Source organism: Palaemon carinicauda, chromosome 8 (genome assembly GCF_036898095.1).
Source record: "Palaemon carinicauda isolate YSFRI2023 chromosome 8, ASM3689809v2, whole genome shotgun sequence".
Taxonomy (NCBI): domain Eukaryota; kingdom Metazoa; phylum Arthropoda; class Malacostraca; order Decapoda; family Palaemonidae; genus Palaemon; species Palaemon carinicauda.
Window position 1 is genome coordinate 123908814 of NC_090732.1, and position 25743 is coordinate 123934556.

The following is a 25743-nucleotide window of genomic DNA, read 5'->3' on the forward strand; positions in this document are numbered from 1 at the left end:
TGTATTCCGCCCTGGGTCTTCTGCTCACTCTGGCCACGGCCAGTGTGTAAGCAATCTTCTTGGTCTCTTACTACTCCCCCCCTTTCTAAGGAAGAGGGGAAGGCAACATTCAGGCTCGCTCCTGAGTTGTTGGCTAGACTCAGAATCTGAGGGTCCCGACCCTTCGGTCCGATTCATTCAAGATTTTGAGTCTCCATTCTGTGTCTGATGTCCCAAGACCTTCTCTTTCTTGCCAGTACAGGAATCGAGAGGTTAGCCCTGGGAACAGCTGCAGTTTGGCCTCAGTTGCAGCCGATTTGGGAACACAAGGAGGACATGGGGGGAGAGTCACCAGTATACCTCTTCAGCCCGGACTCAAGGACATTCATCTCGACCTGTCTTCAGACCCTCCCCCGTCACGTCGCCCTACAGCACGATGTTGGATACATCGCAACGTCCCTCGCCTTCGAGTAATACTACTCTGTGACGCAGGTGCTACAAGCTGGAGTCTGGAAGCGTCTGATGACCTTCGCAGCCCGCTTCCTGCAGGGCGTGACCCACAGGAGTCTCGATACGTTTTCTATCGCTCTGTGGTGGCTACACAACAGCTGGTCTAACCTCAGGCTCCTTTTTGGACAGGTAGCAGAAGGTTGAGGGCATTGTTATCAGGTTTTAGTCTGCATGAACGAAAGAAGTATGTCTGGCCCTTACTTCTTTCTTCATCATCCCCTCTACGGGGAAGCAGCATCCTGGTCTCTGCATAGCTGACCTCGAACCTCTGCAGGTAAACCATGCTTCCTTGTGTTCCGAGTATTGAGTCAATACTGTCGCGTCCCCCATACCCTGACGAGGTGGTATTGGGAACGTCTTAACCCAGAGTTCCTTCTGGAACTCCAGGTCAACTGCCTAAGACGGGTCACACTTCTTCCTTCACACACAAGCTTACGTAGGCCACATGGTTCCGTGCGGTGCAAGGAACTTGTGAGGTGCAGGGACTCCTTTTCTCGAGTGCGACTCACTCGGATTCTGAGTCCCCGGGTAAAGCCAAAGCCAGTATGGCTGGGGACTTTCCACCCTTCCTAAGGGATAAGTCACCCTTTGTAAATAGCGTGGTTTGTATTTCGGTTACGGAACAAATGACAAATTCGAAGATAATTTGTATTTTTCCTAACCATACAAACCTTAGCTATTTACACATATTTGCCCGCCAGCCCTGTCCCCCAAGACAAGTCCTACCTCTAAGTGAAAGTGAGTATTCACCTGTGTGTGAGGGGGAGGAGGGGTAGCTAGCTACCACTCCCCTACCCCCCCGCTAACTAGCGCGGGGGTAATACACCCTCGTTAAATTCTAATGGCTCGCCATTTCAGCTACGCTAAAAGTAATAACCCTTTGTAAATAGCTAAGGTTTGTATGGTTAGGAAAAATACAAATTATCTTCGAATTTGTCATGTTTTACTTAATTTTTCTAAGGACTTCCAAATGAAATTTTTTTTCTTTATGACGCCGCCTGAAACGACGGCGTCATAAAGTACGCTCAGTAAACAAACTAAGGAATTTAACCCGCATGATGAAAGTGATAAATAATGATATTACAGTAAAAGCTTTTATAAAATATGTTATTACAAATATTATTTACCGTATCTATATAAAATCATACATACGTAGCAAAGCAGGAAAACAATCTACGAGAGAGAGAGAGAGAGAGAGAGAGAGAGTTGTTTTACATACGTAAATGTAAATTTTAAACAAAACAAAAATAGCCCCATTTCATATAAAATAGATTACAAATATTTTACTTTATCATATTACAGTAGTCTGTATAATACTGTAAAGTTCAGTACAGTATGTTGTTGTTAAAGTCGTGGCGATGAAATTCTCACGAAACAAAAACACGCCATTTGATTACAACAGCTGATTCATCTCTCTCTCTCTCTCTCTCTCTCTCTCTCTCTCTCTCTCTCTCTCTCTCTCTCTCTCTCTCTCTCTCTCTCTCTCTCTCTCTCTCTCTCTCTTCGTGTTATACAATACTTACATTTAGATGAAGAAACTAAAATTAGTTTTCTTAGTGTCAATTAAAGACCAAACGAAATAATTAGGCCGAGTCTACATCCATTTCAATCATAGCTAAAAATAGGGCATCTGATTTCATCAGCAAACCACTATTTTTTGGGAAATATCATTTTATTCTAGAAAATTGCCACTCTTTAAATAGTTAATTGCACATTAAGAAAGCGTGTACTTTTGTTTTTAAATTTCGGGTGTGTTTTAAAAATTGAGTATTGTTGACTTTTTTTTTTTTACTTCTGGCTGTGATTAGATCAGCTGTCATCTAGCTGCCGCTCTTGAGTGTGTACGAATACACTAACAAAGTATCATTTATACCATTTCTTAACTTATTCAAACCGTCTACAGTATACAGTTGATATTACATAAGCACCAATGTGTTATAACCTATCAAATTTTTTTGTTTATTACATTTAAACCCCCCTCTATCTCTCTCTCTCTCTCTCTCTCTCTCTACCTATCTCTCTCTCTCTCTCTCTCTCTCTCTCTCTCTCTCTCTCTCTCTCTCTCTCTCTCTCTCTCTCTCTCTCTCTACCTCTCTCTGTGGGCTACTTTTCACTACCTCCCATTCCTTACCTCTCTCTATCTCTCTAACAAATGATATCTTTGTTGCTCCTCAAAGTTTCATTTATATTGAAAATCAATCATGATTCAATTTTCCTTACTTTCTCCAATCTCGCACCATCGGTCACATCACGGTATTTTCGATATTTCCGGAAAATCCGCAATATATGTATAGACATGGGCTATGAAAAAAATCCTCGAAGTGGTGAATCCGCGATGGTCGAACCGCGAAGTAGCGAGGGTTCACTGTATTGAGTGTAGGGAGTGGTCTACCTCCCAGTGGGAGAGGATTGCCTGGCGACGCAAGAAGAAGGCTAAGAGAGAAAATCCCATGACTACTTCTTCCGTAGCCCTTTCCTCCTCCGAAGCTCCCACTCGAGCGAGTGGTAGCGTAGACCGCAGTGCTGTTAACCGATCCTGGGGTGAGGGAGAGGTAGTTGCCTACCATAGCGAGGCAGCTGCCCTTCCTCCCCCGGAGGAGGAATTTGTGTCTAATAAGGATCTTTTGCAGCTTTGGGCTAACTTGGGGCTACAGAGTTCGCCCTCCAATGAAGCTCTGTTTGACATGATCAAACTGGGTGCGGCCGTCAAACAATCGCCAACTTCAGCGGAGATAGATCCTCTGTTTGTGGTGACGGAAACATCCCGTGGGTCTAGCCAAACGCCCGTTCCTGTGGCTGAGGTAGCTGAAGGCTCTGACTCCCCCTCCGAACATCCTTCAAGAGAGGAGCTAAGTCCCACGGTCTCTCCTGCCGGTGTTTCTCCCTCTCGGGGGAGTTCACTAAAAGAGACTCCTCTTCGGAGGCCCATCGATGGTCAGCTTGCTGATCCCACGGCCCCTCGTGGGCGTATAAGGCAGAAGGCTCGTCCTCCCCTTCGCCGTAGAGGCCTTCCTTCCCCTTATAAGGGTGTTAAGAGGCGCCTCTTCGGCTCGTCGTCACCACAATCCTCTGCTGAGGAGACGACTCGCTGTTCTCCTTTCCTGCCAGCTACCAACCTAGACCTCTCCAGGGATCGTTCGCGATCCCCTTCGGAGGATGGTCGTCCTTCGGGACATTGTGACCTGTCGCCCAGACCATCCACTTCCAGAGTTCCTGATGCGCGTGACGCGCCTCCTGATACTGCCATTGCGCAGTCTCCGGGCCCTTTGGGGCTGAAGGGTCTTGAGCGCAATACTGCGCCTCTTGCCCTCAAGCGCCAGACACCGCCTGAGCGCTTGCATGCTGATGTTGCTGCTGTTTCTGACTTAGCGCCTCGGCGCTCACCCTCAGGCGTTCGCGCCTCCGTTCCTGTTACGCGCCAGGGTCCCCCTGCGCGCCCACGCCCTTCGGCGCCTCGGCGCCCTCCAGCAGTTCCTGAGGTAGCGCGTCAGCGCTCACCTGCGCATACGCTCCCAGTCCCAGATACGGCGCTCCAGCGCTCACCTGCGCATACGCGCCCACCGGTGCCCCAGAGGCCACCTGCGCCACCGCGCCCATCAGCAGTTCCTGAGATAGCGCGTTAGCGCTCACCTGCGCATACGCGCCCAGTTCCTGATATGTCGCTCCTGCGCTCACGCGCCCTCCAGTTCCTGCTTCGTCGCGAACGGTCCAAGAGGCACCTAAGCTGGCGCGCAGGCTCCCACAGGTTCCTATGAACTCGTCTCGCTCGTCTAGGGAGACACGCGGTTCCAGCTCCAGCGCCCGCGCGCTCACCAATGCGCCCTCGCGTTGCTACATCCCAGCGCGTCGCCCAGGAGGCTACCAAGTTAGCGCTCGGGCGCTCACGGCCGCCTCTGGGCTCTCCCTCTAGTCTGCGCGAGCTTGCATCTGATGCAACCGCGCACGACGCTCCAGTAACGCGCCCTGTTCCCACTACACGCCCCGTTCCTGTATTCAAGGCGACTAAGGTTGCCCTTCAGCGAACACCAGAGCATTATCATCCAACGGCGCGCCCTACGAAGCCGCCGCAACAACGCACTCCAGTGCGACCGCATCCTGATATGCGCCATGCGCGCCCACGATTGCTGGCGCGACCAACGCGCCCATAGGCGAGTATGCCGATCTTATCCGACCAGCGCCAACGCTCCATCCAGGTCGCTCGCGACCCTGCTCCAGCGCTAACGCGGCCTCGGCCGGTTTTTTTTGGACACGCGCTCAGGCGCCCTCATTATGTCGCGTCCTTCAGGGCCGCACCAGGTCGCTGCACGCCCGCGCGTTCGGCCGCCTCCTGCTCCAGCCCCTGCTTGCCATACGCCCTCGCTATCGCCTACGCGCTCTAGGGACCACGTTCCCGGTCCAGCTACTGCGTGCTCACGCGCCCCCGCTTTCGCCATCGCTCCTGAATCCGCGCCCTCCCCTGCCCCCACCCGCGCGGGCGTTCAGGAGACCGTTGGTGCACATGGCGCATAGCCGCACAGAAGGTCTCAGCAGCGCTGGCGATCAGATCTACGGCGAGACTCAGCAGAAGTCTGGGCCACAGCAGGAGAGCGTTTACGAACTACTCCGAGGTTGCACAGGTAAAAACCTGGCACTAAAGGGACTTACTCACATTGTGAGATAAGCCCTTTGCCCCGAAGGGAGCGGTGCCCGTTGGAAAACGTGATGGAGTGGCGCCCACTGCGCATCTGCATCCAGGAACGGAGATGGAAGACAAGAAGGTCTGGCAGGTGTCGGAGATCGCGAACGATCTGCCGAAAGGTCTAGCGAAGCAGCTGCAACGGTCTGTTCTCGTCGAGGAGGATCCTCTGCGGGGCTGAAGATGAAGACGACCACGGACAGGAGCACCATCATCAGTCCTCCGAAGAGGAGTCTCTGTTAGTGAATTCTCCCAAGGGGGAGAGGCACTCGCAGGAGAGACCGTTGGACTCAGCTGCCCCTTCGAAGGATGTTCGGAGGGGGGAACTGAGCCTTCAGCAACATCAGCAACAACAGCAGGGGGAGTCCTCCGAAGAGGAGTCTCTATGAGTGTCCTCTCTCGCGAACAAGAGAGGTGAACACTTTGTAACAGAGACAAGAAGAACTGATGAGGGCGTCCCTTAGGGCCGTTGGATCAGCAAGCTGACCTATCAAGAGCAACCCTCCTAAGAGGAGCTCTGCACGTTCTGCAACACAGGACCTCAGGCCTGTGGTCAGAATCAGAAAAGTGCCTCCACATAAATCTGCTAGAAATGAAGGCTGTATTCCTGGCCCTTCAACAGTTCCAACTATACCTGGCAGGTCACTCTGTGGTGGTGATGAGTGACAACACCACAGTAGTGGCTTACATCAACAAGCAAGGAGGTACCTTTTCAAAGCAGCTATCCCATCTCGCAGTAGAGATACTGAGGTGGACCGAAGCCCACTCGATTCCACTATCGGCTCGCTTCATTCCAGGCAAGAGGAATGTGCTCGCCGACAGTCTGAGCAGAGCGTCTCAGATAGTGAGTACCGAGTGGTCTTTGGACCATCTAATAGCCAAGAAAGTCCTGACTTTGTGGGGTTCCCCGATTGTCGATCTGTTCGCTAAAGCGCTGAACTTCAAGCTTCCGCTGTACTGCTACCCAGTCCCGGATCCCAAGGCACTCTGGCAAGATGCCTTCCAACAACGGTGGCACAACATCGACGTATACGCCTTTCCCCCGTTCTGTCTGATGAGGAGGGTGCTCAACAAGACCAGAATATCGGTCAATCTTTCGATGACCCTTATAGCTCCGTTATGGCATTACGCGGAATGGTTTCCGAACCTTCTGCAACTCCTAACGGAACTTCCAAGAGAACTCCTTCCACGACACGAGCTACTCAAACAACCACACGCCAGCATCTTCCACAAAGCCATAGCTTCGCTACGACTTCACGCCTGGAGACTATCCAGCATCTCCTTGCTGAGAGAGGATTTTCACAACAAGTTGCGAGCAGGATGTCTGGACACCTGCGAAGGTCATCCGCATCTGTCTACCAGGCAAAGAAGGGAGTCTTCTGTGGTTGGTGTCGTGGAAGAGGTATCTCTCCACTCGATGCCACTATTCCAGCAATAGCGGAGTTCTTCGTGTATTTGCGGGAAGAAATGTGCCTTTCAGTCTCTGCAGTGAAAGGCTATTGCTCAGCCTTAAGTCTAGCCTTCAGGCTCAAAGGAGTGGACATTTCTTCCTCGCTGGAACTTTCCCTACTCATACGAAGTTATGAACTTACCTGCCCTCAGTCAGAAGTCAGACCTCCTCCATGGAACGTGGTTCGAGTTCTCAGGTCTCTTAAGAGACCTCGTTACGAACCATTACGCCAGGCTTCAGATCGCCACCTAACTTGGAAGACGGTGTTCCTACTAGCTTTGGCCTCGGCCAAGCGAGTCAGTGAACTTCATGGTCTCTCTTATGACATCGCCCATTCAAGGGGATGGGGGGAGGTAACGTTCAGATTCGTCCCTGATTTTATTGCTAAGACTCAGAATCCGGGAGTGCCGGACCCTCGGTTCGACTCCTTCCAGATTTTGAGTCTTCGGCCTGTAACAGATGTCCCAGACCATCTCCTACTGTGTCCAGTAAGGAGTCTGAGGCTGTATCTCAAAAGAACGGCTGCAGTTCATCCCTAAGTGCAGGCATTGTTTGTGAGCACTGAGAGAACTAAGAGGAGGGTTACCAAGAATACCATCTCGGCATGGATTCGTAGGGTGATCCATCTGTCCCTGAATCCTGACCCTCCTCCGTCACGTTGCCCTAGAGCACATGATGTCAGGGGCATAGCTACGTCCCTGGCCTTCAAGAAGAACTTTTCAGTGACGCAGGTTCTACATGCAGGAGTGTGGAAGGGTCAGATGACCTTTACAGCCCACTACCTGCATGACGTGACCCAGAGGAGGCTCGATACGTTTTCTATCGGCCCTGTGGTGGCTGCACAACAGCTGGTTTAAAACCTCAGGCTCCTTAATGGACAAGTAGCAGAAGGTTGAGGGCATTGTTACCCGGTCTTAGTCTGCATGAATGAAAAGGTATGTTTGGCCCTTACTCTTTTCTTCATCCTCCCCTCTCTTGGGGAAAGCAGCATCCGGGGTTCTTTGCACAGCTGACCTCGAACCACTGCAGGTAAACCATGTTTCTTTGTGTTCCTAGTATTAAGCTAATACTGTCACGTCCCCATACCCTGACGAGGTGGTATTGGGAGAGTCCGAGCCTAAAGTTTCCATTTAAAGGACTACAGGTCAACTTCCTAGGACGAGTCACACTTCATACCTTCACACACAGCTTACGTAGGCCGCAGCCCTTGCATAGCAAGGTTCTAGCAAGGTGCGGGGACTCCTTATTGTTGAGTGCTGACACACTCAGATACTGAGTCCCCGGGCAAAGCCAAAAGCTAGTACTGGCTGGGACTTACCACCCTTCCTAAAGGGTGAGTCACCCATATTAAATAGCTGGTTTGGATTACAGTTACGGAACAAATGACAAATTCGTAGGTAATTTGTATTTTTCATAACTACAAACTTTAGCTATTTAATCAAATTTGCCCGCCAGCCCTATCCCCCGTGAAGTCCTCCTTCTAAGCAAAGTGAGCTCAAGCACAGGTGTGTGTGAGGGGGGATGGTAGCAAGCTACCCCCCGCTAACTATCGGTGGGGTAGTAAACGCTCGTTAAAATTCTAATGGCTCGTCATTTCAGCTACGCCGAAAGTAATTACCCATATTAAATAGCTAAGGTTTGTATAGTTAGGAAAAATACAAATTACCTACGAATTTTTCATATTTAAAGGCAAGAGTCATAAGTAATGAAGTGTAAATTTAACCAACGTAATTTATAAGCAAATATATTGAGCATAATGTAACAGTACTTTTTCTTTTTATAGTGGAGATCAGAACTGGAGGAGATTATGGAAGTGGCAGTGTTGGACAGTGAAACCTGGGTAGCAATGTTGGCAGAAATTATGAGAACTTGTCCTTCTACTGGTAATCTTAACTTGGATATCAGGTAAGCATATTAACAATTTTGTTTTAGTGGAACCTCTACATACGAATTTAATCCGTTCCAGAACCAACTTCGGATGTAGAAAATGTTCGGATGTCGAAACGAATTTTCCCATAAGAATACATGGTAATTCATTTAATTCGTTCCTCAGCCTAAAACCCATAATAAATCCTCAATAAATGGCTACACATAATTACGCATAACAATAACATAACTGCATAATATGAGAGAAGCATGTAAAAAAGATAAATATAAAGAAATAATGAATAAAAAATGTGTTTTATTGCCACTTTACCTTAGAGACAGGCCAACGCAGGTGTAGGATTTGCTACCCATGAGGAGACAGACGATCGGCGAGAAGGTAGACATGGTGTTAACGTGTTCTTTAAATATTTACTCCCTCTCTCTCTCTCTCTCTCTCTCTCTCTCTCTCTCTCTCTCTCTCTCTCTTGTTCTTCTTCACTGTTAGTGTTAGAGACGTCTATTAATTTTTTTTCTGAGAGAGAGAGAGAGAGATTAAACAAAAATGTGTTGTGTACATATGATTTTTACCAGCGTTAACGAGTTGAAAGACAGTTAAATGTAACTAAAAAAAACAATATCAGCGAATCTGAATTCCTTTGTTAACTAAAACAAATATTGATACAAACACACTCGTGTGCGTATCCGCAAACACACACACACACGCACAAGGAGACACGATCGGTGAGGAGGTAGAGATGGTGACTACGATAACATACCGTAACTTACACTACGGAAATTTTAATCTAACTAAGCTTATTTATTTTTTTATTTTATTTTTATATTTCATATTTTTCACATTTTTTTATTTTTTTCATTTTTTATTTTCATCACTTTCAGTGACGAGTTACGGTATGTTATCGCAGTCACCATCTCTACCTCCTCCCTGACCGTCTCTCTTACTGCGTAGCAAAATTCTTGCACCTGTGTGTGTGTGTTTGTGCATACGCACACGAGTGTGTTTGAATCAATATTTGTTTTAGTTAATAAAGGAATTCAGATTAGCTGTTATTACTTTCTTAATTTCATTTAATTGTTTTTCAACTCATTGACGCAGTTAAAAATCATATGTACTCTAAACACATTTTTGTTTAATCTCTCTCTCTCTCTCGGAAAAAAAATAATAGACGTAGACGTATCTAACACTACAACAGCGAAGAAGAAAGAGAGAGAGAGAGAGATTTTATTTAAAGAACCTGTTAATGCTATGTTTAGAGAGAAACAGAAAAAGAGAGAAGTCTTATTTAAAAGAGCTTGTTAACGCTATCTTGGTTTTCTTTGCTTCACTTTTTTCTTTCTTTCTATTCATCACGCTGGCCCTTCTCACAAATGATCGTTGCCAACAATCTCTTTGTCCTTTATCCCTATCAATAAGAGGCGCTATATCTCTTCCAGGGTATTGCTACGATGTCTTGTAATAATGGTATTCCCCTTCAATGGTTATTTGCTTTAATGGGTGCCTTCAGCTTGATGATCCTCGAGATCATAGGCCTATTCCGGCCATATTGTTTAGCCATACAGTATCACTCACATGCACACTGCTCTCATGTTTTTCTATAATTTCTTGCTTCAATTCTAATGAAAGAATTGCCTTCTTCCTGTACTGAAACTTAGCTTCTTAGGCACCATGATTATCGGTAAAATCACAAAGGAAATGTGAGAAAAGGAAGAAAATAAGCACTGTTAATAACAGACCAAACAGAGGACAACCACATGATACACACAAGAACAGAGAACTGAGCACTCGACACTCAATGGCGTAATGTTTACTTCGTGTGTCGAAATAAAATTCGGGTGTAGAGTAAAAAATTTGCTCGAATTTTACTTCGGATGTTGGAAAATTCGGATGTAGATACGTTCGGATGTAGAGGTTCCACTGTATAAGCATTTTATATGTATAATTAGTAAAGTATGATTATTAGTGAATCCCGCATTTTAGTGAGATATACTATTGCACATGAATCATTCTCAGAACAGTATTGTCCATTTAAGTTGACTTGTTCCTACACTAAGACAAACTATTGTCTTAAAATAAGAACATGACTGAGTGCAAGCTAGAATGGCCATTGAATGATTAACAAGGTAGTTATAGTTACATTACTCATAGGAGGTGCAGGAAGCCCTGCTGAACTGTCAGTTTTAAGGCTAGCACTTTTGACTTTGGCCCCAATGAGTACAGACAATGTTGTTGCCTTACTTAAAATCTGCCATTGATCTTTTGAGTGTGTTTGATCTGCAATGAAAATGAAAGAGATACAAATGTGTCCAGGCAAAGCCAGTGTAAGGTTTTTGTTGAAACCTACTGTTAATCCTCCTCTTTGCACTTTTTGCGGGGAGCATGAACTCTTCATCAGTAGGAAGCATTTGCTAAGAAGGAGCCTTTGGAGTCAACTTTGGCAATCCCAAAGTTTATGCTGAAGAGACTGAATAGCTCATTCTTTTCTTTGAGTGGGACTCGACTAGCTGTGTCTCTTAGTAGTTCTTTTCGAGCTAAATTTTCGGAAGGAGCTCTCAGCTTTGCCCGTGTCCCCTGTGTCTAATGACACAGTTCCTTATCTTCCGCTCAACTTGTCAGCGACTACGCTGTCAGCTGGGACCCTAGTGGAAAAATGCAAGAACAAAGGAACTACATTCTCGAGTACTTGATGCTGCCATAGAAGCGTAAGAACTAAGGCGCTACATTTTCGAGTACTAGATGCTGCCATAAAAGGGCAAGAATGAAAGCACTACATTCTCGAGTACTTGATGCTGCCACAGCAAGAGCACTGAAGTCCACTCTAAAGAAGACTCATGCAAGGTCCAGGACTAGATCTGCACCTCTAGGAAATATGTGGATAATGCTCTGCTCTTTTGAACCGGTCATGGCCAGATTAGGAAGGGCAGTAATGGGAGAAAGGGCACGTTGAGATCGTCAGTCTCTTCCTGCAGCTGCTGCAAGTGGTGGGATGCCTGTCAAGCCTTTGAGTAACGAGGCAGCACCACGTAGCCTAGAACTGGGTGGTAGAAGTCCTCCAGGACAAATTTGGCTTACCTTTCATCGACTCCCATTCTTCCCTCACTCCCCTCACTCAGGCACCGATGACCTTCAGAAATTACCATCTGGGATCCCCAAGAGTCCTCTCCCTGAAGGCAGAAGTGAAGGTGATGGTAAAGAAGAACGCACAAGAAGTTGTACAGTTCTTCAGGCTTTTATATTTGTGTTTTCCCGGTGGTGAAGTGATTGGAGCTGAAGACAGGTCATTGAACTCTCCTCTCTGAACGAGGTTGTCTGTCAAACTCCCTTCAAGATAAAAGATGGCAAACACTGTATGAGCTAACATTAGAAAGAAAGAATTCATGCTTTCTTTAGATCTGAAAGACTTGTACATTCAGATCACCATCCATTGGATATGTACATAGAAAGTGTCCTACCTCCACATCATCCCCCTGAGAACAGTTTACCAGTTCAAAGTCTTACGCTTAGGACTGACTACCACTCCCCAAGTGTTCAAGCAAGTGTTTACACTCATTTTGTCTAAGTCGCACATAAACGTGATTCGTTTGATAAGATGCCTGGACAACTGGCTGATTCTGTCCTCCAGGAGAAAGTTACTTCAGGATCAGGATAGACTTCTTTTCATTTGCCGCAATCTAGGGATTGTGGTCAATAAGGAAAAGTCCAGTCTCACACCCAGGCAAAGGATGGAATACTTGGGTATGCTGATAGATATGGGAGTAGCAAAAGTATCCATCAGACAACCGCATATGCAAACGTCTAGGTAGTGCGACCATTTCTTTATGAACAAGAACTTCTAGCTTGACAATGACAGCTTCGTCTAGGACATCTCTCGTCATTAGAGAAGTTCATGCTTCACTGGTGTCTTCACCAGCGATTGCTCCAATGGTCTCTGACGCATCACTGGTCAGCAAACAGCGATCCCCCTCACCTAATGAGGTCTAGGATGGACGAAATGTGTGCAAACCCATTACTCACGAAGGAGTATACCTTCAGACAACATATCCATGGGGATGCAGGTTCTTTGATCGCCTACCAATCTCCTGCAACACCATGATCAGGTTAGGGTAGGTTGACACAAGTCAACACTTTTGCTCTTTTACAGGACCAAAGTGCTTTGACATATCCAGGATAAGTAAACCAACCAGTTTGTTTATTGGAGCTGCCTCCCTCCTAAAAAGGACTATTTTGCATTATTCTAGGACCGTCACAAATTTTTAAGTAATTTGTATTTTTAAATATTAAACTTAGCCGGTGAATATATATATAGCTTACGTCTCCGACGGTCGACAGATTCCTAAAACTCGCGAGTGATCGCCATGAAGGCTGCCGGGTGTGCCCACCAGCGCCGACTATCGGCCAGATACTGCATATACTTCTCCATAAATTTAGTTCTTCTCTGTCGGTGGTAGTGACAGCATTGGTTCCGCTCGCGCTTAACCTCAAGTTTCTACTGATTGGTGAAGTACTTGTTCATGGTTTTATGGCGTTCGCCGTGTTGGATTATTCTCAAGCAATACGATCTTCAAAAGAAATTCTTTTGAAAGGAGAGAAAAATTTTTTACCCTTGCTTTTTTTTTTTTTTTTTTTAATCTCTCTCTGGATTTTCCATAGAGCAAAGATGACCGACCCTTCCCTCAGTGTACGGAAGTGTATTAAAGGCTTTTAGTAATTATTTTATCACTTTATAAATTATTGTTGATATTTATAGATTTACCTCTATATATTTTATATCTCACCTGCCTTAATTAGGCCTCTTCGATTCGCTTTCCATTTATACTAAACACCGAGATAAATTTTATATTTTTGTTTATAAGCGACCTATGCCTATTCTTTGTAGGAGGTACTGACTTGGAAAACGAAGTTAAACAACGTTGAGCCCATTCAACTTTTATATTTGTTTAGATTGATGAGATGAATATTTTTAGAAAATATTTTAAGAAATTTATTCTTTGAATAGTCTTCATGCTGTTTTCAAAGATGAACTAACGTTTGGTTTATTTATGCTACGCAGTTTGCACTCTATCGTTACGATAGAATAAGAGAGAATCGCAGTTTCACTTTGCAGAAAGTTAATCGATTTTGACGTTTTGGTCATTCTTCTTTCAAACTGAAGTTTTTTAAATACTAATTTAAAGGAACGTGTTAATTTTCAATTGCTGAGTCCTTTTAGTATTTTCCTTTAGTCAAATAACCTTTTATTGACGGAGTCTCTTGTGAGTGACAAGAGAGAGAGAGAGAGAGAGAGAGAGAGAGAACGATCCAAATCTTTATTCCCTTTCAGATATTTACTCTCGTCCCAAGTCTCTGTATGGGGAGAGAGAGAGAGGATGAAACGTTCTAGTTTTTATTCTCATCCCAAGGCACTGTACGGTGAGAGATTGAAAACATAGTCCTTAGCGATCTAGTTTTAGTCTCCTCCCATGTCACTGATCTTTTTTAACTTTATATATTTCCGTTTTATTCTATATATATGTACCGGTATATGTTTATTAATATTAGCATGTGTGATTCATTTTTTACTAATGAGCTTACATTATACGACATTTTTCGCAATTCTAATCTATTGATTTAAGGGAGAATTGCGTGCTTCAGGTAGAAATCAGCTTTATTCATGTCTAATGTGAAATTATTAAAAAATGCGAGTGTCAGTGAAGAAAGTGCGAAAAACATGTTCAGTGTTGCGGAGGGTTCGTTTGTTCGTGCTTGTCGCTTGCCTAGTCCGAGACCTCTTTCAGGCTCCCCCTGCCCCAGGAAGAAGGAATGTCGTAGGACCTAAGGAAGTGAGAGGTGTAAACCAACGAACAGACGTTCCCTCAAAGGTATCAGACGTTGCTCTTCAAGCACGTCCTTACCATTAGACAGGAGAGACGAAGTTCTCCTCGTCTTCCGTTGATTCGTCTTTTAAAAAAAAAACCTTGGCGTAAGGTTTCGAGACCGTTGAAATGTAAATTAGCTCCTTCAGAACAAGATCAACGTCTTAGATGTAGTCATCATGAGAGTCCCGTTTATAGCGATGACGTTCATGTACAGACGTTTCTGACGTCACGATCTAATGCGAGTGCGGTTGATCCGAAGTTAGGTGTTTTGCAAGATATGCTGTTAAAGCTTTCTTCTTTAATGAAAGCTTACGATCCTGTTCCTGTGTGAAAGGATCCTTTGCTTGTTGTACGTCACGCTTCTGGGATACGTGATTCAGGTCTTCAACCTTCTAAACGAGATTTGTTACGTCACGCTGACGTTATCCCTAGTGTCAGCTTTGCTGTTCAACGAGATGCGGAGCATAAATCTCGAGGTAACTTTGATCGAAAGTCAGTCAAGTCAAGTCATTACTTTGATCAGCAGTCACTGCAGTTCCTCCGAGACTTTGAACGTCAGCCACCGCTGTCACAACGTGACGTTGAGCTGCAGACACCGCAGACACGACGTTACGTTGAGCGGCAGACACCGTAGACACGGCGTGACGTCGAGCGTCAGTCATCAAAATCACGATTTAGCATCGTACAGCAGTCACCACTGTTACTATGTGTCGTTTGAACGTCAGTCACTTCAGTCTCGACGTGTAGTAGAATAACTTTCTCTGCAGTCACGTGACATCGACCCTCCAACTTTAACTTCTGTTCATATACAAGTTGATGTAGCCTGTCAGGTTTTTCCTTCACGTCATTCTGAATATAAAGCTCCCTCTCGCAAGACTTTAGATTTATCAGATGATGTGCCTTCTTAAGAAGAAGTTGATGACCCCCTTTCAACTAATGTACCTTTGGGGATTCATTCAGAAGAGAAGGAACCTAGGGTTGTCCAACAATCCCTTGTTTTTAAATTATGAATTTCTTTAGGGAAATTTTGTCCTACTCATTTTGTAATGCCCGCTCCACGTTCTCCGCCGTCTGAGTTTACTCTTGGCATGACTTTCTTCGACTCCTACATATACGAAGTCAGTTCTCTCTCGTTCTTCCAAGAGAGCCATGCTCTTACTGGGAGACTGGTTGGAATCCAGGAGAAGTTTAGGAAAGTCTGCTTTTGCTTTTCCTCCTCCTTAAATTAGCTTCTCGCTCGAGTGTCTGGTGTGACACAGGAGAAGTTCTCGGCTTGGGAGTACCTGCCTCTGCCCAGGGAGACTTCTTAAGCCTAGTGGACTCTCCTCGTCGTCTAGCCATGAGACGCTCCAAGTTTTTATGGTCTTCAGAGCTAGATCATCTCCTGAAAGGAGTTTTTCGAGCGTTTGAAGTATTTAATTTTTTGGATTGGTCCCTGGGAGCCTTAAGTAAGAAGGTCTCTCCAGCGGACAATGTATTGCTGTACAAATTATGTCATGCATGAACAAGGCCATAAGGGATGGCTCCAATGAACTGGCAGCCACGTTCACTGCAGGAGTACTTAAGATGTAAGTGCAATCAATGTGTTCATTGTCAAGACAAAGTTCACGATGAAGACTACCAAATCTGTCTTGGCAGCAGTAAGGGGAGGTGAATGGATAGTCTCACTCAACCTTCAGGATGCATACTTCCACATCCCGATTCATCCAAACTTTCAACAATGTCTGAGGTTTGTGGACGGGAAAGTAGTGTACCAATTTCCAGCACTGGGTTTCGGCCTCAGTCCTGCTCCTCTTGTTTTTACAAGGCTCATGCAAAATGTAGCAAGCTTTCTACATTTTTCAGGGATCAGAGCCTCCCTTTATTTTGACGACTGGCTAATCAGGGCGTCGTCATTAAATGGCTGTCTGGAGAACCTCAAATGGACATAGACCTAACCAAGGAGCTAGGTCTCATAGTGAACGTAGAGAAGTCGAAACTTACTCCATCCCAGACTGTTCTTTATTTGGGGATGGAGATGCAGTGTCGAATTTTTCGGGCCTTTTCGTCTCCCACAAGAATGGAACAAGCTCTGTTAAAAGTCCGTCACTTGCAAGAGAAAAACAGTTGCTCTGTAAGAGTTTGAACGAGCCTCGTGGGATCTCTTTCATCGCTGGAGCAGTTTATCTCTCTGGGGAGACTCAACCTTTGCTCTCTCCAATTTCACCTAAACCATTGGAACAAGGAGAAGGGCTTAGAGAGTATCTCTATCCCAATCTCCAACTCTATCAAGACATGTCTGACTTGGTGGGACAGCAACGTCAGCCTTCGAGAAGGTCTTTCGCTTGCGATCAAGAACCCAAACCATGTGTTGTATTCAGATACATCGGATTTGGGTTGGGGAGCGACACTGGACAGTCTGGAATGCTCGGGTCTTTGGTCCACGGATCAGAAGAAACTCCATTTTAGGGAAACATCTCTTTGTTCCGTAACCGAAATACAAACCACGCTATTTACAAAGTATATTACTTTTAGTGTAGCTGAAATGGCGAGCCATTAGAATTTAACGAGGGTGTATTACCCCCGCACTAGTTAGCGGGGGGTAGGGGAGTGGTAGCTACCTACCCCTCCTCCCCCTCACACACAGGTGAATACTCACTTTCACTTTTGGCTCGGACTGTGACAGACGTCTCTGTCTTGGTCCTCGCTTGGCAGCCACTGTTTGTTTTGTCTTTACTTAATCGCTTACTTTTCATTTACTCAATATATATGTAAACATGTTTTCATGTTTGTATATATATTTGAGTATAGAAATGAGTAAGTTTCCTTTTCAGATTTGTGTGTGTAGTGTACGATATCTACGTGGAGGCCTCGGCAGTTAGGCCACCACGGAGTAATTTTATGGGTGGCGATCGAGTTTGACTTATGTCTTTCTCTCTCTCTCTCTCTCTCTCTTGAGGTCGTTCACCCTTTTACTACGGCCTTGTAGCCTAGCTTCCTTTCCATGTGGGGGGTTGCTACGCCGTATGTTGTCTCAATTAGTTATGAATCTAATTGTAGTTGTTTTATGTTTTTCAGCTTGGAGAACGATTCCTTTCGGGGTTTTCGTTCTTTCTTTAGTGTTCATTCATTTCATAATTACATAGTTACATAATTATAATTGTTATAATTCTGTTTTAGTTACAGCTCTCCTTCCGCGAGTGTAAGTGGTTGTGAAGGCACGTGCCTGTTGTGTAATTCTTGTTCCTTTCCCTCGGGATTCCTCTTCGGAGCCTTCCCGGGGGAATGAATGTGTACTAATATTATTTGTTTTATTTTTTTACAGTTACCGATCTAGTTCGTTTCTGTAATATAGCAACGGTGTGAGCTGTCTGGTTGAGTCCTGGGGATTCGGCTGTTGCTGCCTCCCCCCTTGTATTTTCGTCAGGGGCGTGTCTCCTTCTACTGGTAGTACTCCCGTGACGACGGACAGCTCTCCAGTTCATTTTAGAACTCTCAGGAGGCTTGCATCCTTGGGCGGGTAACTTTCCTTCCGAGGGAAGTTTTTCCTGTCCAGGCTTGAGTTTTTCCCCTTTTGGGGGGGTTCTTCTCTTGCCTTTTTTTTCGTGCGACTACGCTCTGGGTGCTGAGCGGTCGCACCTGCAGTTTCGCTCAAGGGGGTGGGCAACTGCAGGAGCTCCTCTTCGGAGGATTGCTCCTTTTAGGTCACTGGCTGATCAGTCTCTTCCACGAAGTGTTTCTCTTTCGTTCGCGAGAGAGTACACTCATAGAGACTCCTCTTCGGAGGTTTCTCCTGTTGCTGTTGCTGTTGGCCTCCCTCGCCGTAAGGCCCACCGTCCGCCTCGTCGTAAGGGACTCTCATCTCCCTATAAGGGTGCTTGAAGCGCCTTTTTGGATCTCCGTTTGCAGCCTACAACTCCTTTTTCTCGATCTTCCGCCTTGGTGCAGATGGACAGCAGTCTGGTCTTCCCGACGGACAGCGGTCTTCCGACGGACATCAGTCTCCCGGCGGACAACGATCCCTTCGGGGCAAAGGGTTGCCCCCACTGGAGTTCTTCCCTTGCGTGTCAGGGTTTCCCTGCGCGCCCTTCTGCTGTGTTCTCTCCTGCTCCTGCTCAGTGTGAGCACACAGGCGTTCTTCTGCTCATCAGCGCTCTCCTGTTCGTCAACGCTTTCAAGATGATCATCCCTGCGGTTCCTGTTGGTTCCTGTTACGCGCCCTGTGCGCCCACGTTCGCCCTTGCGATCTAGAACTTCGGTTCAGGTCGGGGTCAAGGACTCTTCTTCTTTGCGCAGGCTTCCACGCGTAGCCTTCTGGTCGTCAGCGATCATCAGCTCGCCAGCGATCATCAGCTCGCCAGCGATCATCAGCTCGCCAGCGATCATCAGCTCGCCAGCGATCATCAGCTCGCCAGCGATCTCCGGATCGCCCACGTGTGTTACAGCCGGCACGCCAACGTTCTCCAACACTTCTGAAGGAACATGGTTCGCCAGCTACTAGCTCACCTGCGCATGCTGATCGCCATCGCGCGACCCTCAACTGCGGATGCTGATCTCCATCGCGCGACCCTCAACTGCGGATGCTGATCGCCATCGCGCGACCCTCAACTGCGGATGCTGATCGCCATCGCGCGACCCTCAACTGCGGATGCTGATCGCCATTGCGCGACCCTCAACTGCGGATGCTGATCGCCATCGCGCGACCCTCAACTGCGGATGCTGATCGCCATCGCGCGACCCTCAACTGCGGATGCTGATCGCCATCGCGCGACCATCAACTGCGGATGCTGATCGCCATCGCGCGACCATCAACTGCGGATGCTGATCGCCATCGCGCAACCCTCAACTGCGGATGCTGATCGCCATCGCGCGACCGCACACCTGCTGATGCTGATCGCCATCGCGCGACCACACACCTGCGGATGCTGATCACCATCGCTCGACCCTGCGCATGCTGATCACCATCGCGCGACCCTCAACTGCGTATGCTGTTCGCCATCGCGCGATCACCTACCTGCAGATGCTGTTCGCCATCGCGCGATCGCCTACCTGCAGATGCTGTTCGCCATCGCGCGACCGCCGACCTGCGCATGCTGATCGCCATCGCGCGACCCTGGCATGCTGATCACCATCACGCGACCCTGCGCATACTGATCACCATCGCACGACCCGGCGCATGCTGATCACTGCTCACGATCGCTCACCTTCGCATACTGCTCGCCAACGCACGATCACTCACCTGCGCATACTGCTCGACCATCGTGTCGGCATAACACAACGCGCCATCGCCAACCTGTGCGTTAGCGCTCACCAGCTCACCACCGATCGCTTGTTGATCCATATCGCCAGCGGTCCTCCTTGCCCACGCGGCAGCGCGTTTCCTCGCCATCGCGCTAACGCTTGCGTTCGCCGCCTCGGACTCTCTCTCATCCACCTGCCCACTCTCACGACCGCTCGCCCGTGCAACCGCGCGACCGCTCGCCGTGCAACCGCACGACCACTCGCCTGCACGTCTACGCTCATGCTCTCCAATGTTCGCCCACGCGCGAACCAACGGGTTTTCCATCGCGCGGACGGATGGTGTTACGTCGCGCGAACCTACAGTGTTTCTTCGCACAAATGTCGGCTTATTTCTTGCAGTATCCATTGCTCGTCTATGGGTTATCGCTCGCCGACCACGAGGAATTCCCGTCGCGCGAGCTCCAGGGCAATTGAGACCACGATTCCCAATGGGGTTTTCGCAGCATGACCAGCCTGGCGAGTTCTTCTGGAGCGTATTTCCAGAACACTGCCTCACCCCATAAACACAGAGCATGGCACTTGCAAGAATAGGAGAAACTTAAGGGAGATCTGAGCAACACTCCTCTATTCCTGAACCTGGGTTAGCCCTTCCCCGTCATTCCCTGGGGGCATTCCGTTCGAGATTTCTCCATCGGACAAGGGGTGACTGCTTACCTCCTCCTCTGGGAGCCTACCAGGTTCTTTCCCTCCTCGGTTACGGCCCGAGGTTTGGTTCAAGGAAGCTACAGGAAGATCAAGGGTACTTTCCTCCTCTCGAGCTCAGGCACCTTGGCCTTTCGTCGTTAAGTATCTAACTTGCGGACAAGCTCGATGTTGTACCATCTGGACGCGCTGACTGAGGGCTTCCTTCGGGTGTCTCATCTGTGGAGGTCGACGACCTCAGACACCATTCCATCCTTGAGAAGAGTTTGTTTGTGCCCAAGGACAGAGACTTAGACAGCTGCTGTGCGGAGTAAATCGACTTCCGGTTTCACTCCTCCAAGGCGCTTTCTTCCAGACTCTGCAGGGCTCCAGCGCCCTTTTCTTTCAACCACGTCGGCCTAAGTTATCGGCTACGACAACTGGGACAAGGTGTCCAATTGCAGTTTCCTCCTGTCAGGAACAGATGGCACGGGAGACTCCCCCGGGGGGGCATAGTCCTAAAAGGAGTTCACGAACTCTAGGATTGCAGGTTTTTTGCTGGGAGGATGCTTAAGGTTACTCATCCGAATGACAGCTTCCCGATGCCCATTCCCGCACAATCTCTGTGAGTAGCCAAGGATTTCGCGCCTGCCGTCTCTGTCAGCGAATTCAGTGTCTCTGAACCTCTATGCCATAGCGTCAGCAGAGTTGCCCGGTTGGGCAGAGTGATCCATACCTTAGGCGAAGGTCTTCCTTAGGATAATCGACGGCTTCACCCCCGGCCCCCTCAGTCGATCCTTTCTTGTAAGGAAGGATCTGAGAGGGGATGTCCATAGTCGACCTCTCAGCCCTGATCAAGTTTGTCGAACAAACTTCGGCCAGCGTAGACCAGCAGAATCGATCAGACTGGTAACGAGGCGACAGGACTCCTTAAACCCTGGATCGGAAGGACGGGAACTTTCAGTTTCCATTCCATCCATCTTCCAGGGTGCTCGTCGAATTCAGCCTATACTGCAAGTATTCCTGCTTATGATGCAGTGTGGCTATCCCGCCGTGGCATAGCAGGTTTGTTTCCCCAGAGAACTCTCCCTGCCTTCCTCTTGGCCGCTCAGGTGCAGGCTTCCGCCTCCTCTGTTGTTTGGAGGGCTGGTCAACTCCGGTAGGCTCGGGTTTCGACCTTCTTCAGCGCCGGGACAAGCTTCCGGATGCTTACCATGAGTGTGGGCTCATGGTATTTTGCTTGGAGCCTTCTCTTCCTCTACCTCAACATCTGGAGTATCTGGCCATGATATTGAGTCAACCGCCTTACCACATTGGAAACCCCGCTTCTCGTCCGTCCAGCGAGGTTAAGCAACATCGGTACTTGGATGGGTGACCACCTGGGGACGCCAGATTCTGTTACCACATCCTCCGAGCCTTCCTTTCGGTTGACTGTGGCAAGACTGGGGAGAGTCGCAGTACCTGTTCTCAGTCAAGCAGAGCTTTCAGCCCTACCTTGGAACGTTTCCTAGTTCTTCTTTCCTCATTGACCCGTCTATAGTCCGAACGGTCGCCTCAGGATAAGTTCCATGTGGGGCGATCCAAGTTCCGGTGGCTTCAGGCAAAGTTTAACCGGACTCCCTGGCCCTATGGGACCAGCGGAACTATTAGACCTGCAATGGGTGTTGACCTATGGAGCCTCTTGATGGTAGTGGATATTCTCGTCCTTTCCCCACATTCTTGATGCGGTTCTCGGACTCGTCAAAGGAAAGGGGGGGGGGGGGGGCATGTTCCGGTCCAGGCCTATGGTCAAGACCTGAAGGATACCTCTCCATCATTCAGGCAGGCTTAGGGGCCTTAGTCTGGCCCCTCTTCAGATCCTACAGCTCCTGCCGAGTCGCCCCGTTGCGCGTCGACTTCATTCTAACCAACAGGGGACGCATTTTCACACCTTCACATCTTGCAGTAGAGATACCGGGATGATTGAGATTCTCTCAATACCACCATCGGCTCTCTCATTCCAGGCAGGGGAATGTTTCTCTCAGACTATCCGAGCAGAGCCTCATAGAGAGAGTGTACCTGGGGGTCTTTGACCTTGGGTAACCAGCAAGTGCTGGTCTGGGGGACCTGATTGCGACAGCTTGGAACCTCAAGCTTCCGCTATTCTTCCCCCCAGTCTCAGACCCCGAGACTCTGGCAAGATGCATTCCGGTGATGGTGGGACAACTTCGACGCCTGCGTCTTCCCTCCTTTTTGTCTGTGGACAATGGGTCTCAACAAGACCAGGTTGTCTGTCAACCTTTCAATGGGAGAGCTCCACTGGGACTATGCGCAGAACGGCTTCTGGACCCTCTGCTTCCCCTGACGCAACTCCCGGGAGAGCTTCTCCCACGGCGCAGACTACTCAAGCAACCACACTGCGACATCTCTCCCGAACCGGGGCGTCGCTTCGGCTTCATGCCTGGAGACACTACGCTTCCTCCTCTAGAAGAGACAACCCGCTACAGTCGCGGTACGGAGGTCGCGTCATCTGCGATAGTCATCCACAGGGGTCTCCCAGGCAAAGTGAAGAGTCTAAGGTGGTTGGTGCCGTGGGAGATATACCTCTTCCCTTGAGGCCTCTTCTCCAGCAATAACGGTCTTATTGCCTTTCGGCGGGAGGAAACTCCTTTCCGCTCTCAGCAATGATGCCTGTCGCTCAGCCTTTCCCTGACCTTCAGGCTTAAAGGAATAACTTTTTCCTGCCCGCTGGATCTATCCTCGCTCATGCGAAGCTACGATCGTCCCTGCCCTAGATGGAGGAAGACCTCCAACTTGGAGCATGGCTCGGACTTTTAGTCCTTTAGGAGATCTTCTCAAGACCCTTTTACGACAGGCCTCGGATTGTATTCCGCCTTGGGTCTTCTGCTCACTCTGGCCACGGCCAGTGTGTAAGCAATCTTCTTGGTCTCTTACTACTCCCCCCTTTCTAAGGAAGAGGGGAAGGCAACATTCAGGCTCGCTCCTGAGTTGTTGGCTAGACTCAGAATCTGAGGGTCCCGGCCCTTCGGTCCGATTCATTCAAGATTTCGAGTCTCCATTCTGTGTCTGATGTCCCAAAACCTTCTCTTTCTTGCCAGTAAAGGAATCGAGAGGTTAGCGCTGGGAACAGCTGCAGTTTGTCCTCAGTTGCAGCCGATTTGGGAGCACAAGGAGGACATGGGGGGAGAGTCACCAGTATACCTCTTCAGCCCGGACTCAAGGACATTCATCTCGACCTGTCTTCAGACCCTCCCCCGTCACGTCGCCCTACAGCACGATGTTGGATACATCGCAACGTCCCTCGCCTTCGAGTAATACTACTCTGTGACGCAGGTGCTACAAGCTGGAGTCTGGAAGCGTCTAATGACCTTCGCAGCCCGCTTCCTGCAGGGCGTGACCCACAGGAGTCTCGATACGTTTTCTATCGCTCTGTGGTGGCTACACAACAGCTGGTCTAACCTCAGGCTCCTTTTTGGACAGGTAGCAGAAGGTTGAGGGAATTGTTATCAGGTTTTAGTCTGCATGAACGAAAGAAGTATGCCTGGCCCTTACTTCTTTCTTCATCATCCCCTCTACGGGGAAGCAGCATCCTGGTCTCTGCATAGCTGACCTCGAACCTCTGCAGGTAAACCATGCTTCCTTGTGTTCCGAGTATTGAGTCAATACTGTCGCGTCCCCCATACCCTGACGAGGTGATATTGGGAACGTCCTAACCCAGAGTTCCTTCTGGAACTCCAGGTCAACTGCCTAGGACGGGTCACACTTCTTCCTTCACACACAAGCTTACGTAGGCCACATGGTTCCTTGCGGAGCAAGGAACTTGTGAGATGCAGGGACTCCTTTTCTCGAGTGCGACTCACTCGGATTCTGAGTCCCCGGGTAAAGCCAAAGCCAGTATGGCTGGGGACTTTCCACCCTTCCTAAGGGATAAGTCACCCCTTCTAAATAGCGTGGTTTGTATTTCGGTTACGGAACAAATGACAAATTCGAAGATAATTTGTATTTTTCCTAACCATACAAACCTTAGCTATTTACACATATTTGCCCGCCAGCCCTGTCCCCCAAGACAAGTCCTACCTCTAAGTGAAAGTGAGTATTCACCTGTGTGTGAGGGGGAGGAGGGGTAGCTAGCTACCACTCCCCTACCCCCCGCTAACTAGCGCGGGGGTAATACACCCTCGTTAAATTCTAATGGCTCGCCATTTCAGCTACGCTAAAAGTAATACCCTTTGTAAATAGCTAAGGTTTGTATGGTTAGGAAAAATACAAATTATCTTCGAATTTGTCATTTTTTGACGAGATTCGTGCAAGGAGAAATGAATGTCTTAGCGGACTGCCTCAGCAGAAGAGGACAAGTCATCTCCATGGAGTGGACGTTGCACAAGACTGTGTGCGATAAGCTATGGATGACATGGGGTCAACCCACCATAGATCTTTTTGCGACTTAGGGACAAAGAGGCTCCCAACTTACTGCTCTCCAGTTCCAGATCCAGAGGCAGCCCACATAGACGCTTTCCTGCTGGACTGGTCTCACCTAGACATCTATGCCTTCCCACCATTCAAGATCCTAGACAAGGTTCTTCAGAAGTTCGCCTCTCATGAAGGGACCAGGTTGACGTTGGTTGCTCCCCTCTGTCCCGCGAGTGAGTGGTTCACAGAGGTACTTCTATGGCTAGTAGACATTCCAAGAAGTCTACCGTTGCGGATGGATCTCCTGTGTCCGCCTCACGTAAAGAGATTTCATCAAAGCCTCCCCGCGCTTCGTCTAACTGCCTTCAGACTATCGAAAGACTCTAGAGCTCGAGGGTTTTCGAAGAAGGCAGCTAGAGCGATCGCGAGGGCTAGAAGATCCTCTACCATCAGGATTTATCAATCTAAATGGGAGGTATTTAGAGACTGGTGCAAGTCCTCCTCTATTTCCTCTTCCAGTACCTCTGTAGCAAGGATTGCAGATTTTCTGCTTTATCTGAGAAATGGTCGCTCCCTTTCTGCATCTACCATTAAAGGCTACAGAAGCATATTAGCTTCTGTTTTCAGGCATAGAAATTTGGATATATCTAATAACAAAGATCTTAAAGACCTTCTTAAGTCTTTCGAGACTTCCAAGGAGCGTCATATTTCTACTCCTGCTTGGAATTTGGACGTGGTCCTGCAGTTCCTTATGTCAGACAGGTTTGAACCGTTAAGTTCGGCCTCCCTGAAGGATCTTACCCTCAAGACTCTTTTCTTGGTGAGCTTGGCTTCTGCGAAAAGGGTTAGTGAGATACATGCTTTTAGCACGAATATCGGCTTCTCCGCTAATAAAGCAGTATGCTCTCTTCAGCTTGGTTTTTTGGCCAAAAATGAACTTCCGTCTCGTCCATGGCCTAAATCGTTTGAACTTTCCAGTCTATCTGAGATTGTTGGGAATGAAGTTGAAAGTGCTGTGCCCGTTAAAGCTCTTAATTTTATTTATCTAGAACTAAACCGCTGTGAGGTTTTTCAGAGGCCT

General features: G+C 48.1%; 1 protein-coding gene across 1 annotated transcript in view; it reads left to right on the forward strand.

Annotated features, from left to right (window-relative positions):
• The window catches only part of LOC137645868 (negative elongation factor A-like), an 81618-nt gene that overhangs the window by 9451 nt on the left and 46424 nt on the right, over positions 1–25743 (forward strand). The window contains exon 2 of the mRNA XM_068378866.1: positions 8398–8519. Within this exon, the coding sequence (XP_068234967.1) occupies positions 8398–8519 (122 nt within the window). The remainder of the gene's footprint in view (positions 1–8397; positions 8520–25743) is intronic.